Here is a 22,363-nt window from a genome sequence, read left to right as displayed (position 1 = left end):
AGCATGACTGCTGCATCATGTGCCCTGACCTGGACAGATCACTGTGTATCCTGTTGTTGCTCTTCTGTTGAGCTAATAATGGCAAACTCAGTAGGACCACCATATCTGCTCTAGCTAAAAATCTACTAAAGGGCTACCAGTAGCAAGGAAAGGAATAAACTTGGGCATTTCCAAGTCATCTCAGAATCCCAGAAAGACCCCACTCAACAAACAACTTGATGGTGACATGAGAAAATGAAACCATCAACTCCGGCCTCCCAGCTCCATGGGGAAGGCATGTGGAGTAGGTGAAAAGGAAAGAGGTACTCAGAAAAATAAAGATCAGATCACCAGCTAGAGAAGCGTTGCTTGCCCTTCAGCAGTGAACAAGTCAAACTGATGTTCATCTGGTGTCCATGACTACTGATAGCAAACAAAAATTCATTCTTAGACAATCAGTGTGATGGTTCTAGCACAAGAGAAAAAAACCCTTTCATAATTTTCAGCAGAAAGAATTAGACTGATCCCACTGATTTTTAGAACATGAAATTTTCAAAGCAGGAGCAGTATTTTCTTTCTTTTAAGTAATTCTTGGTGTGCTCCAGAGATGGATCAAGCTTTTGTACAAAAAATTTACTAACTTCTTCAGTTGGGTGCATCAACTGGTGGGCTGAAACTAAAGGACAGAACTCTGGAACCAATGACATCAGTTTGCTTTATTCCCTGTGAAGTGCAAGGTAGGTGTTAAGGGCCAATCACCAGTGCTGAACTGGGCTGCATCTCCATGGCTAGTTAAGGTCATTTCACAGTGAGTTTTTCCTCCCCACTTATTTTGGGGTGAGGAAGGTAAAAGGAGCTTCAAGCTGAAATTTCGCCAGCTACTCCTTCACGAATATGCAGTGTTTTCTGCTGGTCTGGGTGAGATTCTTACAAGATATAACAGTTACTCCAAAATTCATTAAATGGTGAGAAATAGTTTGTTACCCCCCTGCACTTTAAAAGTTAGCATAATGGTGATTAGTCAATTGTGAAAGAAAAAGGATGGGGAAATGGGAAAAGACCAAGGCCCAAAGCAAAGCTTCTTAATTCTTCTCTAATTTGGTAGTAAATTGCAAAATAATAGAGCTGTCTAATGAGCACCCACCCTGAAAAGTAACTCAGTCATTTTGAGGGGCAAAGTAATACACAAAGAGGAACTACTCTTTTTCTAAACCACTGTGAATATTATTTCACCATCATAATAAGTACAAAAAGTTTGTCATCATTATAATTTATAAAATAATCTTACTCATCAAAATGGTAAATGTGAAGGCTCTTGGCATTAAGAAGCCAATAGGGTGGGAACACAGACATTAAAACCTTAACTAGAATTGGGCTGGGGCTCCATTTCTCATCATTTTCTGTCCATTCAGGTATGGAAGAATGTGCTCTGCTGTAGTTGCTGGTCAGACAATGGGTATTAGCAATTTACATTGGTAGTATACTTAACACAACACAGAGTCACAGAAACCACAGAAAACAGCCAAACTATCAACAAGAATGCACACTGCAGATTAGAATTTGCCGAGAGGAATAGAGAATTCCCACATAAATAGCAGTTTGCTCACTGCTATTTAGGAAGCAGTTGTATTTTCTCTTACAGTGCTATCATTTCCCCTATCATATTCAAATCATGTAGATTGGAAGAAAAATGGCACTTTTTACACCATACCAAAGGACCATATATATATATATACATATATACACACACAATTTTGGGAAAAACAAAGTGATCTTGCAAGAACAAAATACAACTGAAGAATTTTGTTTTAAAGGGGAACTTCAAATTTTACTTTTTAAAAATTTCCAGAGGATATGACAATATATATTTATATACAATATTACAAACTATTTTGACATGTAGTTCTCTCATAATCATATATTTAGAAAGCACTCAATTAAAAAGCAGTTCAAATGGGTCACCTGTCGTTCCTGAGCAGTGCTGGGGCACAGTTTGAGATGTATACTTCTTAATTTCCCCTGTAGCTCCTAGCACGGTGCCTGTGCAGGTCACTCTGCCAATGTTACCCGGCTGAGTGATTCCTTGGTACTATTTATCGTTAGGGGCCACTTCCCAGTCACACAACACCTTTAAACGCCTTACAATGTTCTGCTGATGCTAACTGTCCCACAACTACCAGTGGACTAAAGTAAAACAGATAAGGCTAGCAGAATTATCTCATACCCCACTGTTTCATATTGAAAAATTTTTAGAGATATAAAATAATGCTGAACTACAACAAAGCACTATTCAAGTGAACATTTTTATTTACTCTAAAATTCTGAAGACTTGCATTAATAAAGCTATTCTTTATTTTTTCATTTTCAGTGCTACCTGAAAGTCATTTGAGGGAGGAACATGGTTCAGCTCACACTACAATTTTCTGTGTTAATTGTCAAAACAGCTGCCATAACCCCAACGCACATGATTAAAGATATATAATCCTTTGGTTTTCTGTGATTATGCTAGGTTCATTGTAGACAAGTCAAACATAGCTTTAAGGGAAAAAAACGAACAAACAAACCATAGAAGGACACTTTCCCCTTTAAAGCAAGAACATTTGGGTTAATACTGAGCCACAACTGTTAGCCCAACACCCACACACTCTGTACAAGCTACAGCAAAAAATGAATACACCCAGCAGAGCCCTTATCTGTTGTAGGTACAACAGAAAGGGGACTGGCCAATTTACCTTCATCAGCCTCAATAGCCTCAACAGTAGCTGAAGAGAAGAAAGGGGGTGCAAAATGAATGAGAAAAAAATGAGCAGAGGATTTTTTTTAAACTCTAAGAATAAATCAGCGACGATCAAAGGAGCTAACAGGATTAATGTTCCTAAAGTGCTGAATTCGGGCACAGACAACAAAACAGAAATGCTCAAAAGAAAGAAAAAAAAGCACAGAAAAAACAAGTTCTAGTTATGAACCAGACACACCTATGTGAGTGAACTGCCTTGGTTTCTGCTCACGAAGCAAATGACAAAACGAATAACCCTTAAGGAAAAACGTTCAGGAAAGTTTTCTTTTACTACTTGGAGTGAATTAATACGGGATTGGGTGAATGTAAAAATGCTTTTGACTCACACAGAGGCCTGGAACACCTTCCCTGTGCTTGCTCATTTACGATTTCAAAATGTCAGACCAAATAATGGAACTTTAGCTGATGCCATAGTGTCTGTGGGATAATTCACACTACTTAACATTAAATAATACCCTTTTCCTAATGTGATGGAAAAGCAGGGGCATGTAAATTTAAAGAAAGAATAAACTCAATATATCTAAATTAATAACACATGGGACTCTATAATGACACAATGGAGCTGTGTTCAGTGGAGCAGCGGTGTAGCAGGAGGTTATAGGAAAAAGAAAACAGCAAAGGAAGGATCATTATTGAGACTTCTTTGGTCAGCAATCCCAATGAACATTGGTTTTGTTTTCATTAGTGGAATATCAATTTGAGAAATGAAAATCTTGAACTATTACAAATCAAGTGGGTAACCTAGCAGTAGTGACAATAGTTCTACTAGTACTGTCAACCTAAAAGTGGAATACAATCTCAATATTTATGTATGAAATTTCATGCAGATATACTGAAATAGCACAGTTCAGAGTCAGAATTTTAAAAGCCTATTGCTTTATCAGCTGATTTTGTATATAACGAGGTCAGGGTCTGCATTTTTACTACATGGCTGTGTGTGTCTTGCTCTGCTATTAAAGCTAGTTGTTACTTCACCAATTAAATGTTAAAATGCACAACTTCTCTGTAACTTTAAAATGTCTAACAGTAAAATGCTACCACTTAAATTTACATTTTATTTATAATTTAAGGTTTTTACAGTCCAGCAACTGTTCAATATGAACTAATGTACTTACAGTATATTCCAGATTCACTATGACCAAAGTGGAGAATGGTTTCCACTCTAAGGAATACTACTCTAAGTAGTTTCCCCTTTGATACAAATGGAATGGGTTTTTGAGTTTCATTAAATATGTGGTTTACAATAAAGACTAAGTTTTTGAATTCTCAGGGCAAGTGAGAGTCCAAGTCATGTATCATGTATGTAGGTGTGTGTATGAGACAGTTTTCAACACAGAATATCACAGACTAATGGCCTTACAAAGGGAAAGAAAAACCTGAGTAACCTAAACACAGGAAAATGTCTGAAAATGAAACAAAGAACTGTAAGAATGTAAGTTCATAAGTAAATAATCTGGAATCACAGCATTATGGCCATATTAGAAATACATACGGTGCACTACTAGAAAGTAGCATGGCAGTACTATGGAAGCACATGAGGTGAACAGTTTCCGAAAGCACACTTGCTATGTCTTAAAAGCTTATCAGCAACTGTAGATTTCGGTCAATGCAACACACATGTATTTTGTAACTATAGGACTGATCCATTTAAGATAATGTTGTCATGAGTTTGTCTACTTTGGTGGGAAAACTTTTGTGTTTATATAAAAAGTCATTAAGATGACTTCTAACTAGAAATTTAAAGTGGAACCTAACTTCAATAATATGTATTTCCTGCTTTGAACTAAGAGTTCTTATCAATTTATCAAAACTCTTAAGTCACTGGTTTTGGAACAAATTCAGGTGAAAATACAAACACCTATGCCTAACGTAGTGCTGCTAGCATGGATCACCCAGGAGTAAATTTCATGTTCTTGAAGTTGACAATCACTCCTGATGATCACTAAGTATGTGTATACCATGAAATCTGGAGGACACAGGACTCTTCTAAATTGAAGGCAGGAGATAGAAAAGAAAATAAGAAAGCTTTGGAGAAAGATACAGGGAAATTAGCTAGAGGCTGAAATTTGCTTTAAAACCATTATAATGTACTTATTTTTGCTGTTAATTTTTAAGATATAATGAAATGACAAACTTTCCACATGATCTTGTTAAAATTATGGTATTGGCATAAAATGGATAAGAAAGAAAAACAATAAAAATGAAAGAATATGCAGAAATGTGCTGTGTGACAATGTAGCTATTAGATAGATGTGGCTTTTTAAATTAGATTTAATTAAATGGAAAAAAAAGTTAAAATTTTAGTTTCCCAGTTTATTTGCCATATTTTCAATGCCGAAGTCATTTGTTGACAGTGTCTTCTATAAAGATATAGAAACTTGTACTACCACACAATGTTGTGTTGTACAGCACTGGTTTTAAAATTCAAACACTTTTAAAAACTTCTACCTTCCAGGATCTGTAATCCAGCATTTTCTAACTAGCAGTGTAGTTCTAGTCAGTCTCTTCTCATATTTTGAATAAACAGAGAAAAGATCTATGACTTCCAAATTTATTTAGCTGGGAAACAAGACTATATTTTTCTTATATTTCTCCCATTTTCCACTAAAATCTAGACATGGATGCAAACTAATCTCTCTGTGTATGTTTACTCAAACATGTTGCCTTCACTTTTATTGCAAATGTAATTAGAACATTTCAGTAACTGATTGGGTCAAAGAAGTCCAATCTAATCCTGCATGGTTGTAACCTAAGGCAGTTGTCAGATGCCTCAGTTGGCACGTGTGGGCTAATACCTGGATGAGGGGAGTGGAGAGCAAGACAGCACCCCACAGTGAATGAGGGAGCTATTATGTTGAATATGACTCAACAAACTGCTCAGGGTTTCAGCCCTTCTTGAAGTCATGGAGAACTGAAGATCGAGAAGTAAGCAAGCCGGGGTTCGAATGATGGGTTGATTAGGGAGCTCTGGATGAACAGTCAACCTCTGGGCTTGCTTACCGCTTTGCAGGGTCTGCTTCCCTCCAGACAGCACTCCGCTGGGGAGCATGCCAGTCGGGGTCAGGCCTTTCAGCGTCAGCACACTCTCACTCTCTTCTCTGTAGAGCACAAAGGCAGGAGGGGAGGGGTGGGAGATGAACGTTTAATTTGGTAACAAGTAAATGACTCAAAGGGGAAAAAAGGTACATAACCACCATATTTCTCTATATGCTGGCTCTCAGAATTGGTTTTTGCTCCTCCAGCATATCTTAGGTATTCAGAAAGAGGTAATGCCAATGGCTATGATAAAGTTTGTATTATATAACTGTGCAACTATATTCTCTGCTAATTACTGAGCACACACACATTCACACACAAACTTTTCTGATCATGGAATCAAATGTCAGGACACAAAGTATCTTCCCTACATTCTCCAGTATATCCTTAAGTAGGCTAAGAGATAGCTATGTGGAGAGCAGCTCTAAGGTTCTCACCAAGGCACAGCAGAAAGAAGTAGAGCTGACTAGACCTGGGAGGGAAAACCAGACAGCATGTGGGAAACAACAAACAGATCAACAGAAGAGCCATCGTTAAGGAACCAGGAGCTATATTCAGGGGACTTTTAAGGAGTTATGACATTACATGATAAATGTACAAAATAATAGCAACAAGCCTAAAAAGCCAATGATAACATATCCCAGCTTTTCTTTTTCAGCCACTTCCCCACTGATCTGTGAATATAAAACTATTTTACTATTCATTATGAGAATTGTTTGTAACCATTTTAAGTATATAACTCTTTCAATTACATTTATTAAGCAGCTAGTATTTTTCTACATAAAAGATACTGCATTCTTATATAACAGGGAAATATTTCTAATGCATTCATAAAAATGTAGTGTTTAACATGTGTAACAACCCACATTTTTATGAAAAAATATGGCATGACCAAACCAGGATTTCTGAACTCTTTCTCAGAAATGGTACTATTTTCAGAATCTGTAACTCTGAAACTGAAAATTCTAACTACTCACAATTTCTTAAGCTAAAAGGGCCACAGAGTCTAGTATTTAAAATGCACCTCACAAAAGGATACCACTCACATTGCTCTTGCTGATTTCCCTGTTAACAGCAATGCCTTCACCACTATTTTCTACCTACGAAGAATTGGGCCAACTTCCATGGCTTACTTTAGTAGCAATCTCTTTGTCAACATCCCATTTAATGAAAACACAGGGGCTCTTTCCTATCTGATGCCATGGCACAAAATCTGTTCACATCTTTAGTGTACACTCTGTTGTCTTTTATTAGCCTCTCATCTCCATGCCTGCCATTGGCACTCAGCATCAGAACTGCCTCATTCAGTTCATGACACACACTTCATGCTCAGTCATTTCTCAGCTTAACTTCCCACTGGAGATGATCCCTGTGTATTTTGCATACCAGAGTGCTTCAAAAAATTCATGAAAACAAACACTTTTCCCATGAAGCTTCTGAAGATGTCTCATACTACAGTCGCTTTTGTTACTGAAACACAACAATGTATAACATTTTGCCATTTTAACAGTCCACATTTCTTCCGCAAATAATTAGATGTCAACTAGCAGGGAAGAGGCGGAATCTACCAATTTTAAGACACACAATTCCAGAGCATTCCTACTATTGCCTTCAGGTTGCTTAAAATCTCACTAAAACCTTTTTCTTTTCTTTTTTTTTTTTTTTTAAATTAGGAAAGGCTTCCCTGGGGGCAGGCATTTAATTCAGTTTTTAAGGCACTGGTTAGGACGCTGGTGTTCCATAGTAGAGGATCTGGCTTTGATGTTGACTGTGGGGCTTGACTCCACTCCAGGTAGCAGTGACGGCTCGCATTGCTGGGCTTCCGTCATCCACATGGAAGACCTAGCTGAAGAGTTAGGCTCCCAGCTTTCAAATAAGTATTTCTTACTAGGATTAGGCACCTTGCATAGATCAGCTCTGCGTCAGCCCCACAGGACACTCACATAATCACAGATGCCTTCTTGCAGGTCCTCAAAATCTTGCTTGTTTTTACTTCAAGATCGCTACACTTGCTACTGCCTTTGATTTGAACTCCTGTTTCTTCATGAAGGTCATCCATACTTGCTTGAGTGAGATTGCTCAGAAAGGTTTTTGCTGATCATAGACTAAAATAATGGTCCTATCTCCCGCTTGCTATTACATACAATGTGTTTTCTTCCTGATACCTAACCAGTGCTTTAAGTCTTATTATATTTACTAACAGCATAAATGAGAGTCTTAATGAGTTTACTTTTTGACTGTAGAGCAGAGGCAGCCTCATGCATTAATCCGCAGGAGTTATGACTAACTTTGATTTGGTGTCTTTGAGGAAGGATGGTAATATGTTTTCATCTTTCTTCTCATGGCTTCCCTGCTTTTGACATCAAGTCACTGTGTTACTCTCTGTGATTATATGAAGAAAAATCAAAGGCCCAATGTAGCTCCTCTTTGACAAAGAATGGAGCAAAAAAAAAAAAAAAATCCAGCAAAATTCAATCATGAAATTATCCAATCTACAGCCATGTTCCCATTTATCCTTACTAATGTGTCTTATTGTGACCTGGCTGAAAACTCCTTCTACATACACATACCATATTTGAAAATAACCTGTGGACAGACTCAGTTACTGTGCATTATCCAGGAATCAGTCATTGAATTTAAGTACAGTGAATTTCCTTCAAGAAAAATGCCTGTTCCCTAAATTCCATGCTGAACAGCATCATTGCTATCATTTAAAAAATACACTATCATAGAAGAACAAAAGCATTAAGTAACTTATTTTCAATGATTCATTAAGATAATATAGATACACATGAATGGCTTTATGGTTGATGCTTATTTCCCTGAAAACTTGTAAAATGTGCCTGATAAATGCATCTTTTACCTCACAGAATGAAAAGAGATTACAGTAGCCTTTTTATGTTTCATAAAATGTTATTGTAAGATAAGTGCCTCAAAATCCAGCAGCAAATAGAAGCATAAAATACGATGTGATCCACTTACAAATGCATTCTTTACAAAATCCCTTTAGCAGACAGCATGCTAACTAAAGTAGTGAGGAACAGGTAATTCAACTAAAAAGCAGTAACAAAAGAAAAGCCAATGTTTTAATCAAAAAGTCAGATAATCACACCAGCAGATTTTTACCATGTGACACCTCATGCCACTGAAAATACAACAAAAGGAAGAAGGTCCCACCTGAGGACAGAGAACACGCGGGCCATCTTGCCGATGGCGCGGATCTTGTTCCTGATCACCTCCTTGCGGGCCGCAGCTGTTGCTCCTGTAATTGGAAAACAGAGTTTAACAGTCATTGCCCTTTTATCTGACTAGAACTCTTTTATCTAATTATAATTCCAGTAATCTGTAAGCATAACTAACTACATTAAACAAAATCAGTTCCCTTTTTCCTATCAATGAACAAAATGTGTAAATCTATGCTTGTGACTTTCAATATTGCCTGTGATGCCTGAGTGGTTTCCACAAGCCAAACAGCAGTCTTGGGATTTCCAAGAGCAGGTGGTTAAGGAACTAACTGAAAAAAACAAATTATTAATCAGATAGGGTTGGGTAGCCACCCTCGTTCTCACCATTCTCCAAGTTTCCCTTCCGCCGCACTTAGGTAAGGACAGAATAAACAGGCAGGAAGGGTTAAGCAAGCCACCAGCATCTGCTACTCATCCTCATCTCCATTCTGAAGAGACTAATTTTTAAATTTTTTCTTTCAAAGAGTGGAAAGCAGGAAGCTTCTCAATTCCCTATGTTCCTGGGAACATCACCTGTAATACTTCATTGCTATAAAATATCTGTCATTGTACTTGAAACTTTTATTTTTTGGTTGCTTCATGAATCACAGAGAAAACAAAAATTGACATCATTTTCTTAAAACTACATAGTTAAGGGCCTGGTGAAGTAGCTTAGTGGCTAAAGTCCTTGCCTTGCATACACTGGAATCCCTTATGAGCATTGGTTAATCTCCCGGCTGCTCCATTTCCTTTCCAGCTCCCTGCTTGTGGCCTAGGAAGGTAGTTGAGGATGGCCCAAAGCCTTGGGACCCTGCACCCAAGACCTGGAGGAGGCACCTGGCTCCTAACTTCAGATCGGCTCAGCTCTGGCTGCTGTGGCCTCTTGGGGAATGAACCAATGAATGGAAGATTTTTCTTTCTATATCTACTTCTCTCTCTAAATATGAATTCCCAATAAAAATAAATAAATCTTAAGAAATACTGTTTTTATTTTAATTACATATTTTAGTTGGAAATAAATTCAACAAAGAATGATGGGAGGGCCTGGCGTGATGGAGTAGCAGCTAAAGTCCTCGCCTTTAAACGCGCCAGGATCCCATATGGATACAGGTTCTAATCCCGGCAGCCCCGCTTCCCATCCAACTCCCTACTTATGGCCTAGGAATGCAGTCGAGGATGGCCCAAAGCCTTAGGACCCTGCACCCATGTGGGAGACCTGGAAGAGGCTCCTGGCTTCAAATTGGCTCAGTTCCAGCCATTGCAGCCGCTTGGGGAGTGAACTATCGGATGGAAGATCTTCCTCTCTATCTCTCCTCCTCTCTGTATATCTGACTTTCCAATAAAAGTAAATAAATCTTTTTTTTAAAGAAATGATAGGAAAGGATTTTATCTTACTAGTCTGCAGCTCATACAGAATACCTCAGTTTATTATATGACTCCAAGCTCCTCATTCCAGCCTCCCAGTAATGTTGACCCTAGGATGGCTTAAGTGATTGGGTTTCTGCCACCTACATGGGACTCATGCATTGAACTTCTGGTTCCAGATACTGTGGACATTTGAGAAGTGGACCAGTTGGGTCAGAGCTCTTTGTCTCACAAAAAAAAAAAAAAAGAACCCCCTAAGACCCAAGAATCGCAACAGATATATTTCAATTTTTTCCCCAGTAGATTCAGGACTTTATATTTAATAAGTTTTCACAAGTTAGGGCCAGCTGTTACCCATAAATGTCATACATCTATTATTTCATACATTTACTTTCTTTCTGCTAAATAGACCTTTGATAAACATCTAAATCATGCACACATAACATAGCTGACATGAATCTACATCTTGGTATGATAATTCTTTTTAAGAGATATATATTTCGTTGGAAGTCAAAATACAAACAGATGGGGGGTGGAGAAGGAGAAACAGAAGGGGTTGGGGATGAGAGACAGACAGAGAGAGAGAGAGAGAGAGACAGTGAGAGAGAAGGAGATTGAAAATCTTTCATCCACCGGGAGAAGCCAGGCCAATTCCAGGAGCCACAAGCTTCCGTCTCCCATGTGTGCGGCAGGGCCACGCAATATAAATGATAACAAATCAAGCAAAGTGTGTATGCGACAAAAAAGCAAAGCTCCAACTCACTAAATCAAAGTTACCTGATCAATGTTGAAAGACATGTATTTTATTATGTAAAGAAAGTTAAGCATGGATTTGTCCAGTTACATTTTACTGCCTACTACATCTTTCAAACTAAATGCTGCTTTATTGCAAATAAACATTTTATTTTTAAAATATCTGAAAGATAGACAATCAAACTGACAAGAGAAAAACTTTTGATTTGACTTATTTCAATGTTTTCAACAAGCAGGGAGGGACAAGGCCAAAGTGGGAGCCTGAATTCCAGCCGGGTCTCCATGGCAGCACACATTACCATGAAAATGGATCAGTAGAAGACAAACTGGAAGCCTAGCCAAGCACTCCAATATGGACAAGGAAATGGTAACTTAACTACTGCAACTTAGCATCTTCCCCTATTTTCTGTGTTCTAAATAATATTATATGGTATTTAACTATTTCACACTATTTTTCTTCAATTCTAGGGGAATATTTGGAGAAGTATAAACAGAAAAATACTGCCGAAGAATAAGATAATCATTTTTCTACATGATATTGGTGCTTACACAATGAGATTATATTTTAATTCTACCACTTCTATTAGACATAAATATTCTTTTCAGATAATATCGACAATGTTCCTAATTTGAATAATTTAAATGCTGTTTAAACACGGTCTATGCCACAGAATATGATCCAAGACCGTAGTCTACAAACACTAATTGGTGTATGTGTTGGTCTTTTAATTTGTGATATAAACAAGCTTTCTAACCTTTTTGAAGGAAAGATTTCTGCCATTTCCCTAGAGGCTTTCCACAAATGCAATTTGGAATCATTTTTACTGCTAGGTTCAAAAAACAACTACTCCAATACGACCACAAGAAAGAAAACTTGCATCAAGACAGACACAATTTTGAAAAGGGTATAAAGGAAGACCTCTCTTGGTTCTAAGAAACGAAAATATAATGGGCCACTACCTTTGCCTGGACAGGCTACTTTACATTGGGTGGTGCCATGCACAGCATCATATGGGCAATCTACAGAAGGTGAATGCCACTTTGAAGCTGGCTTCTTCCTGTCTCCCTCTGACTTGAAAGCAGTCCACATTTTTGTCCATTTCTTCCTCTCTGGGGCAATCACACTAAGGTAGGTGCTTTTCAACATAGCCAATGTGAACACTTACTAATACCAGCTAATTTGCACAAAAGGGTGGAGGAAGTTTAAAGCCATTGTGAGAGACAGGAATACTCTGTGTATATATAGTTGTATCCTCAAGATATAATGAAGCAAATCTTATTAGAGCACTTACATGCCCTCCTTCCAAACACTCTTCCTAACACAGGTAGGATTTACTACTGTTTTAATAAAATCAGAATATGTTTATTCAAAAAACCAAATAATCTGACTTACAGACAACAAAAAAGGACATTAAACCTATTCTATTAGTTTTGTTTTAAGGATCACCTTCAACATTTTCTAAATAATCAAAATCAAACTGAAATTCCTAAGATACAATTATCACTTCGTAAGATTTTAAAATAACCTATCAAAATATCTGAATTAATCAGTAATTACATTTAAAGAAGTTGAACAGCAGGACAAAACTTTATTTAGAATCTCAATAACTTTGTATAGCTGGTATTCTTGGTTTCTAGTGTTTTCCAGAGATTAAAGTTCCGTGAAAAAACACTGCATATTCTCATTGCACAAATCAGCTGAAAGATCAAGCAAAGTACATACATTTCAGAACTTCACTATCTGCAACATATTCAGATGATGTCGTATTAGACATTGTTCAGATGTCAAAGTTGCAGAAATGTGGCACAGAAGCAGAAATAAGTATTCAGTGTTTTAAATAATAGGGACATATAAAACTCATTTTATATGGAAACTATGGTAATCTCTTCATTGAAAAGAATTTCATAGCTTATTTCAACTTAGCCCAAAATTGGAATCCAATATTTCCTATTAACAAAAATCACTAATTCATTTTCTGTTTCTAATCTCAATAATTGTCACATTTTTCAGACAACCTCACAATGTTCTGACCTTTTCTTATGCCTGGGGTATTATGTTACGATTTCCAGAATCTAAGCAACTCCACACAGTCAATTTTCCTTAAAGCAGGGGAGGCTCATACATAGACCAAGGGAATCTTTAAAGATTTGCTTTAAAAGCATGTCCTTCCTGCCCTTAACTCAGCATCTTGCTGATTTCTCGTGAAGTCTTAAGATATCCATGTAAGTGGCCTGCTGAGTGAGTGCGGCATCCCCATCGCGTAGATTTCAGCCTCCTAGAGGAACTGGAAAATGGCAGCTGCATCACACAGAGAAAGAAGGCCTGAGTGCTAGGTTGAAGAGAGTCTTACCCAGCAGAACCTGCTGCACATCACAGTGCTGCTGCTTCTGATTCACACTTACCGCGACAATTTACCATCCCAACGTCCTCACTCTTTACTGAATCACAGGTACACATACAGTGTTTTGTAGAACACAACTTGTTATTGACAACAATACATGCATTTACTCATGCAGCCCAGCACGCCTGTGAGTCCTACGCTATACAGTCAGTTATGTGCAAGCAACAGATACATAGATAAGGCATGGTCTCTGGTTAAGGAGATCATCTGCGGTGTGTTTTGGATGTGGGTCAAGTTTGTTCCTCAGCATGGTGATGTAAAGAGGTAGTGGGGCCTTTAGCAGGTGAGGCACAGTGGGAGGTCAGTGAACGTGCTGTCTTGTGAAGGAACGCATACAGCTCCGTGGGACCCTGGTTCATTCTTGTAAGAAGGTTATTATGAAACTTAAGCCTGAGCCCTGAACTGTCCATCTGTCTCACACTGGTATCTTCTACTCTTCTATGCATTTCAATCACGAAGCCGCACACTCACCAAGTCACATGGCCAAGGGGAGCTCTCTCCAGAATTAGATCTCTCAGGTCCAAACTGTTGTGATCACCTTTTCTTTACAAAGGATACAACTCAAGGTATTTTATTATAACAGAAAACAGACTAAGATCATGTAAACCACTACGATACACTGTGACAAACATTACAGTGGTTGGAGCAGGGGTGTGTTGGCTTCTGTCAACTGGCCAGCCATACTGTGTGTACTTCTTCCTAACTCTACAGTTGGCAAACTCAGTTTTGTGGCTGGGAATCTATACTACGGGTAGATTTTACATTGAGGAAACTGGCAAATGCTATAAATCAGTCTTCCCCCAAAAGGCAGGTTGTTAAACATTTGATAGTACATCACTGGAAGAAGGTGATAACAGCTTTCAAGGACAAGAAGACTTCTCACTGAAAAAGTAAGTATCATGAAGGTCAAATGACCGTCAAGGAGTAGAGAAAATAATCATTCTTCATAAAGAATTGTCAGACATGTGTAGGCAGCAGCAGTCCCTATCACGTTCAGACAATGAGTCAATGTCCACTGTGGAAGGAGTGCAGGTACTCTGGGGTGAGAAGAAAAGCAGGAAACATCTGAGACTAGCACAGCAGCACATGCAAACAAGAATTTTAGACATTAGCATCTGTGCAATGAGATAAGCTGATTTTGCCAGACAACAACAAACACAGCAACAAAGCAGAAGGTTGATATAAGGGTAAAGGGGCAGAAAAATGACAAACCTAAGACAAATGTGAGCTGCAGAAAGTGATGCATACACTGTTGATGAATATATGGTTCTTTCAGCTTCATATATCTAAAACACTTTAGTAAAATGTCAATAAATGACAGTGTAGATGGAAGAAACTCATTTCTCTGGGAAGAAAGAGAACCGCTTTGGGAAGAGTTCTCATGTCATCTAGCCCTTCCTCCATAGATAGGGTGGATGCACTGGCTTGCTAAAGAAATGATAAAGTTCTGTCTGCAGTGACATTTTTCAATATCTCCTTGGGTAATGTTTATATATGTACACATATATATATACACACATAATATATATTATATTTACACAGTTCAATATATTTCTGCTGGCTTCAATACATTTTTACAACTAGAAAAATTAAGACACTACATGAAACCTGCACACAAATACAGTAGGAATATTTTCATATTGCTAGAATATGAAATGGATTTAAAAAATCATTACTGAACTTTTTTTTAGTGGAAAAATTAGCATGACTTTTTAATTCACTACTATTCTGACCCCAAGTCTTTGGCTGTCATTTGGCTTTCCTTTTCAAAAGGCTTGACACTTATACACACATATTCACAGCACATATACTTAAAGGATATAATTTACAAAATAAATTTTGCTGGAAGACTAAACTTTCCTTTGTAAACTTAACTTAAATCCTAACAACAAATTTTTAACCATTAGTATTTTTCCAGTTTGTTAAAAGTTAGCGAAGTTTCCCTCTATAAGAATCTATTCTATTTGAAAATAAAAATCTTATGGGTCACCATTACCAGGCAGACTTCAGATTCCTCTTTAGATTCTATTTTTTGGCAAACAGATCAATTACGAAGTTTGAATAAAGGTTACTAATGGAATGAAGTGCTCTAGTATTTTGTTAGGCTTTATAAAAGACAAAAATGGTTTATATTTTCATTTAAAATCAGCGACTTCAAAATACAAACAATGTGAAAAGCAGAACATGACTTCAAGTTTAAAGAACACTTTGTAAAATCTGTCCTAACAAGTTTTCCCAGTATTGGTGAAAATCATATACGTGTAGAGCACCTTCTTTGGAACAGGAAGTAAATCTGAAGTAAATCGCACGCGATATTTGCTAATGTTGCTTCCTTGTATTTCCATATGAAACCTTGAGTTTCCATGTGCCAACAAAGCGATGCTGTTCAGAAGTTATTTAGAAATGATCCCGGTTTTGCCCCAGGTTGAGTTGTGAGAGGTACTTTAGTACATTTTACCTCATTACCAGGAACTTAGTCTGGATAATGTAACGATATCATTAAGTGCAGGATAGTTGCAATTTTTATTCATTTTGTTACAAAAGATCATAAACAAAAACTATTTCTGCTTACACACTTAAGTAATTGTAAAGGATAAAATATTGTAATTATCATCCTCATAAAATGAAATTGTTACATTAGATATAAACAGCACAGAAATATAGCAATTTGATATTCATTCATTTGAAAAAAATCTAGAAAAATCTTCATGTAGGACTCTTCCTATTATTACTATTTCTGAACTAGTATTTCCATTTCAATTCCTTCAGAGTTTTATTCTTATATATTATGTATTTGAACTTGAAACAATTTTGTCACCACAATGTACCTTGTTACAGTACACATTTAGACATTTCAGTTAAATGTATTTTTTATTCTTAAAAATAAAATTTAAATATTTTAAGACATTTTAAAATTTAAAAAAATTAAATTCTAAAAATTAAAAAAAATTTAAATTTCTGAAACAATTGGTTCTATGGTTTCAAAACTTCTTTGGAAAAAATACCATAATTAATACTGTATTACTGTTTCATGATTGAACTAGACAGCAAAATATTATAAGTATTTATAAACATCTAAAGTATAAAGAACAAAAAATGTATCATGTTTCTTTTAATGAAAAGAAAGGTACAGTTATAATACCTTGACTAAGGAGACTTCCTATGCAGTTAAAGTTTTTTTCTTTTTCAAAACTGGTTTTGTTTATTTATTTTGAAAGAATTACAGAGAGAATCTTTTATCTGGTGGTGTACTTCCCAGTTGCTACAACAGCCAATGCTAGCTATAGCAGGCAGAAGCCAGGCTGTGCTGTGGGTAAGGAGAGGCCCAAGAACTCGGGTCATCTTCCTTTGCTTTTCTCAGGCCAGTAGCAGAAAGCTGGATAGGAAGTGGACCAGTAGGGACACAAATCCGTGTTCAAAAAGACTCCAGCATCACACAAATCAGCTTAACTGCTAAGGGACTATGCCAGTCCTTAGATAGTATGCTTTTCAAAAGTTTGCTTGTAGTATATACCAGAGGTTTTCATAATAATGTTCAAGTGCTCATGGCTAGGGAGAACTGTGCTTCTGTTAAAATAGGATTAGTCCAGCCAAGAAAGAGGAGCTGCATTGCTTCCCCTCTTGCTAGGTCCCACCCAGATCTCAGGAAGACTACCATTAAGTAAGAGGATATATGAAGGCACAAGACCCAAGAATGAAGTGTCTTTAAACATCACTTGAAACATCACGGGTAACCCCAGTACATCAACATTTCAGTCTGGAGATTGTTTTTTGTTAAGAATTAGATGACTGGGGGCAGCATGGGGTGCTGAGGTTGAGTGTCCACTTGGAGCAACAACCAGTTCTGATCCAGTTTCCTGGAAAATACCCTGGGCAAGGAAACAGATCATGGCCAAATACCTGTGTCCTTGTCTCCCATAAGGAAAACCAGGATGAAATTCTTGTTTCTTGGCTTTGGCATGGCATGGACGCCTTTACAGTGGCTATTTCAGAAGTGCATGCTTTCTTTTTTCCCCGTTTCTCCCTATAGCTCTCCATTTAAATCAATCTATTTCTCTTAAAAATAAAAGAGAATAAGATTACTCAGTTTCTAGAGTTGTTAGAACTGGCCAATGAATATGAGAATACTCTGCCCATTCACTTTAGGGACAGTGCTGGTTAGATCTAATTCAAAAGACTAACTATTGGGCTCTGCAGAGTTGTTCATATATGTATGTAGCTTATTATTTTAGGTAGAAAAAAACACCTTCAGGATAACAAGTGGAGAAACTACTGTAAAAATTTAAGCTTCTGAAAATTAAATTCTTATATATTTTAGAATATCTAATTTGAATTCTAATTCTACTACATTGCACAGTGAAAGGTTATAAAATTGGAATATAATAGCCATTCACTCTAAACCACATATTCTGAATTTCTTCCATATGTTTTTTAGCTTTACTGAAATCTCAGCTTATAATAATGTCTGCAATGGTGTGATATTTGGCATAAAGACATTTAGTCTTATATTTCACTTTGAAAGCCATTGAAAGTTCTTTCAAATATGAGTTTTGAAAATAAAAAGTCTATTTGGAGGGATGGATTTTAAGGTTGGTATAGCATAAGTTATGTTTTTGCTCACCTCTCTGTTGTAAAACACAACTGAATATTTTGAATAGGAAGTCTTCAAAATGCAGACTACTGCTCCCAGATGTGCAATTACTGGCATTATTTGGCTATTTTCTACTTAGAAAATTTCTAGAAAATTTTCTACTGGTGATTTCATTTACCAGTTCTAATGTGGTCCTTGCACTGTTGTTCCTGGTGATGTTGTGTTCCATCTGTTCAATGACTCCTCCACAGAGCATAAAGGATTGACCAAAAATGTAACTTTAACAGGGATGACAACTGGAGACTTCCTAGCAGTTTAGAAAACCCCCATCAGACTTTCATAAATAGATCACATATTTAACTCATGCCTTAAAAGAAGGTCATCCCAGTTTGTTTATGGTTATAAAATTCAGAAGTTAACATAGCCTGTAAAACCCTAACTGTACCAAATCCTTTACCATGACTGAAACACATGACATTTATAGGCTAACAGTAGAAAGTGAAAACAAAATGGAAGGGATCAGTAACTGTCAGGTTAATAACACTGACTTACTATGTAAGAGGGAAGCAATCACAATGCTTGGGTATCTTTCACACGAACAACTCATTTGGATATAAATGGGGGCTAAAACCACGTTTATTAAGGACCTAACTTTGCTTATTTGCTTTGTGCTGTAAGAATGCAATAAGACACTTAGTATTTATATACTTCCCAAATATCAGAATGATGTTTAGATGCTATATTTAGAATTACACAAATTGGATGAGAATAGTGTACAAAAGTAGCATCATATATGGTTATTTATTTCATGTGCTGTATCTAGATAGAAAGTTAACTGAATATTGTATGTAGCACAGCTAAAAGCAGGCTCAAAGAAAAACGACAACTCCTTTCCTGATGATGTCGCAGGCACTGGTGTTCAGTGAGCTGATCTGAAACTAAGTCACCCAACTTCTGCTACTGCTATTTAGAACTGAGACAGAGTATTTTCTTACTTCATGGGAAATGCAGTACGGTTTTGCTCAAAAACAAGAAGCAGGAAAATGTCCATTAGGTTTTGGTCAATTACTATAGAAGCATATGTTAAAGATATAGAACATGTCTGCTTAGATGAATCAGAAATCTGTTAAATTCTTTATGTGGTGGAGAATTAATTCTGTGATTACAAACTAAACTGATCATATCACAAAAATCAATTTGGAAAAAAAGGAAGAGAGAGGGAAGAAGGATATTACATTAATATATCATTATGTGCTTAAAATTGCATATTATGAAACACATGAAATCTGTCATATTTAAGTAAAAATAAAATTTAAAAGAAAAAGAAATGTTATTCAGGCACAGAACAGCAGAGAAGAGCATGGCTGATTTGAAATATTTGCAGAATGAATGTCCAGAGGCCAAAGACTATTAAATGCCCTGTCTCCTCTGTGCAGCATTAAGTTTATGTATTTGGTTCACATACTTCTTTTGAGGCACATAGGTATGATGGTATAGCCAGGACAGCGTAACAACCTGTGTTTGTGCTCCAACTCCTGAATCTTAAAGAGTGATAGCTTAGACAAGTTACTGTAAGCTCACATTCTTATCCATAAATGAGGAATATTCTGAAAGCTTTATTTGCACTATTTCTGATAATCCTCATAATCGCCACATAAGGATAGTACTTCCAGCCTCTGTTTTGCAGAGGAGAGATAAAGAACAGAGACAGTAATAAGGCCATCACCTGGCAAGTTAGGATTCATTACAGCACTAGGCTAGCTGATAAACTCCATACATAGGTGCAGGAATTAGAGAGGTAAAATGGTCATTTTCAGTATTCAACAAACACATGCGCCACATCCTGCGTTTTGGCATGTGGTGAATACTCAAAAGTCCCTTTTATTATTGAGGAGAAAATGCCTGGTGCCAGATGTGCCTAGTTCAATGCTTCTAACAGTTGCATTTCCCTTGTAAATTGAAAGACTAAATGTGTGATCTTGGCATCAAGCTGCCCTGAGACGGGTCCCCATTTGTTCTTTGTGGCCACCAGGCAAAAGGCTGAACCCCAAATGATGGCACACTCATAGGTAAGATCAGCAGCATGGGTGATGTGGCTTGTTCTTCCCCCACAAATGGACTATCCTAGAAAGACGGGCTGAACAAACAGAATTAGTATTTCTATTTCCATCGAGTTTTAAAGAAACAGTTTCATAGTTTCTCTTGAGCCAAGAATAAAGAGGCACACGTGATACATTTTGGAAGAGCAAAATATCTAATAGAAAAATCTGTGTAAAATTTAAATTTTCTGAGCATTTATGATATTTTTTTTAGTGTAGTCTTTAAGTCTGCAGAGATTAATTCCCTTAAAGGTGGAATGTTTTATAAGTATTACATTCCCCAGAACAATTCTGCCTTGTCCAAGCAGTTAGTAATTATTCTCATAAAAAGTACAATCATCAAATTGAGAGCCTGCTTCAGCATTCATAGAAATCATGAAAGCTGTTAGAAAAAGGAGAATATATCTTATATTGTGCTGTTTTCAGTTAGCTGATTTTGCCCAGTTTTTTTTTCTGCAGATTTTCCTCATGTCAATTGCTCTGACCTTACAAAATCATGTATATAATACAAACAGAGAGCAGGATCTTAATACCTGTATCACTGCATCATTTAAGTCAGGATTGTAAGTAGTGAAAAAATATATGCTGGCTAACTTGGTATTATGCTCGGTCAAGGCTCCAGCATGTCTACAGTTGTGAATATGATGGAGATCATATGCTACCACCTAGTAAATATTGATGCATGCTATGTTTCAGCGTTAATGACATACTATACGTAAAGATTTATTTCCTTTTTAAATTATGAGTGTGATATAAGAACCGGTTACCTGTGATATAAAAGGAGTAAAGTAGAAACAGTGCATTGATAATAACAAATATGAATTAAGTTTTAGGCTGAACACTAAAATATTGGTCAAATGGAAAAAATAATAAACTGGGAAGACAAGAAAAAATATCTTTCCCAAAATACTTAACATAAGTACTCTTTCTTTATACACACACACACACACTTTCCCTTTCCTAATCACATCATGAAAATTCAGATATGATTTAAACAACAAGAGAATCTTATAGTATTAAAAAGACATCCATCTTTGCGGTTAATTTTCCTTGCAAATTATACGGATTTCTCACACAGCCAAAATGAAAACTATTTCTCTTTTGTCTTTCTGAAAATAGAAGAGGACAAGAAAGATCTTTTTCATGTTGATCCTTCAATATGAACTAGTTTATCTCACTCATGCCCTGAATTTTATGTTTTTGATTTATTTGGTGTTTTCATTTTTTGTTATTATTATTTATTTTTTTGGTTATTATAAACATCATTGTTGGCTTCCTCTCAGTAACCTAGTACTTGATACCCATGTCATGGTTTCAGTGCTTTCTTTTTCTGATCAGACTTGCAGCTCACATGAGCTTTTCTGTCCTAAGGGTGAACACTGTGATGGCTGCTGACTGCACTGCTACACAAACCTGAATCTGGTGCTCTCTCCCGTTCACTGCTGTGTTCCTTGGCTGTCTTTCTTCTCCAGCCTCACTAGCAGACATGGATTTCAAGGATTACTCTTTCATTGTTCACTTCCTTCTACGTAATTCACTCTTTGGTGCAGTTATAACTTAATTCCAAGACTCTGCCAGCAGCATAGAATTCCTTTCCAATCTCTAGGATTCCATTTGTAAATTCTACTTAGGCACAGCCAGAGTTGCTTGAGTCAGTTTTGCTCAAACTCATGTCCATAATGGAAGTCACCTATTCTGGGAACTTTGAAGTGTTTGTAAATGCCATCTTCCTCTGGGCACCTAGGTTTGAAAAGTAAGGATGGGTTTCCCTTCCTTCGCACCTTTGTCAAAATCCTGTGTAGTCCACAGTGCTACTCGTTGAAAATCTTTCCTGGGCATCTCCTTTTGATCTTTTTTCTTTCCATTGCCTTTGTCCCCATTCAGACACTCCATTCAACCTTGAGGTAACTTGTTAAGATCCTGACTTTGACCATGAGTTTTGATTTGTTCTCTTTCATCCTTGTGAGTTTGAGAAGGTGTCTTTGTTTCTCCTCTGCCAATCTACTTCAAGTTGATGCTTCAGGGAACAGAGCATAAGAACTGCATTGCCATTGCTTCTCAGGGCACTAGAAGCAATTCTGCGGCTCTATTATATATTTTTTAATGAAAATAACATA

At 36.9% G+C, this 22,363-nt stretch overlaps 1 protein-coding gene across 2 annotated transcripts in view; it reads right to left on the bottom strand.

Moving 5' to 3' along the window:
- The window catches only part of PPP3CA (protein phosphatase 3 catalytic subunit alpha), a 294,420-nt gene that overhangs the window by 2,999 nt on the left and 269,058 nt on the right, over positions 1 to 22,363 (bottom strand). The window contains exons 11-13 of one of the 2 annotated variants that reach the window (XM_004594298.3): positions 8,990 to 9,074; positions 5,777 to 5,874; positions 2,712 to 2,741 (exon numbers count right to left, since the gene is read on the bottom strand). In XM_004594298.3, the coding sequence (XP_004594355.1) occupies positions 2,712 to 2,741; positions 5,777 to 5,874; positions 8,990 to 9,074 (213 nt within the window). The remainder of the gene's footprint in view (positions 1 to 2,711; positions 2,742 to 5,776; positions 5,875 to 8,989; positions 9,075 to 22,363) is intronic. The other variant, XM_004594299.3, reaches the window with a different exon arrangement.

Source organism: Ochotona princeps, chromosome 7, assembly GCF_030435755.1.
Source record: "Ochotona princeps isolate mOchPri1 chromosome 7, mOchPri1.hap1, whole genome shotgun sequence".
Taxonomy (NCBI): domain Eukaryota; kingdom Metazoa; phylum Chordata; class Mammalia; order Lagomorpha; family Ochotonidae; genus Ochotona; species Ochotona princeps.
Note: the sequence above shows the minus strand (reverse complement) of the source record. Positions and strands in the feature narration are given on the sequence as shown.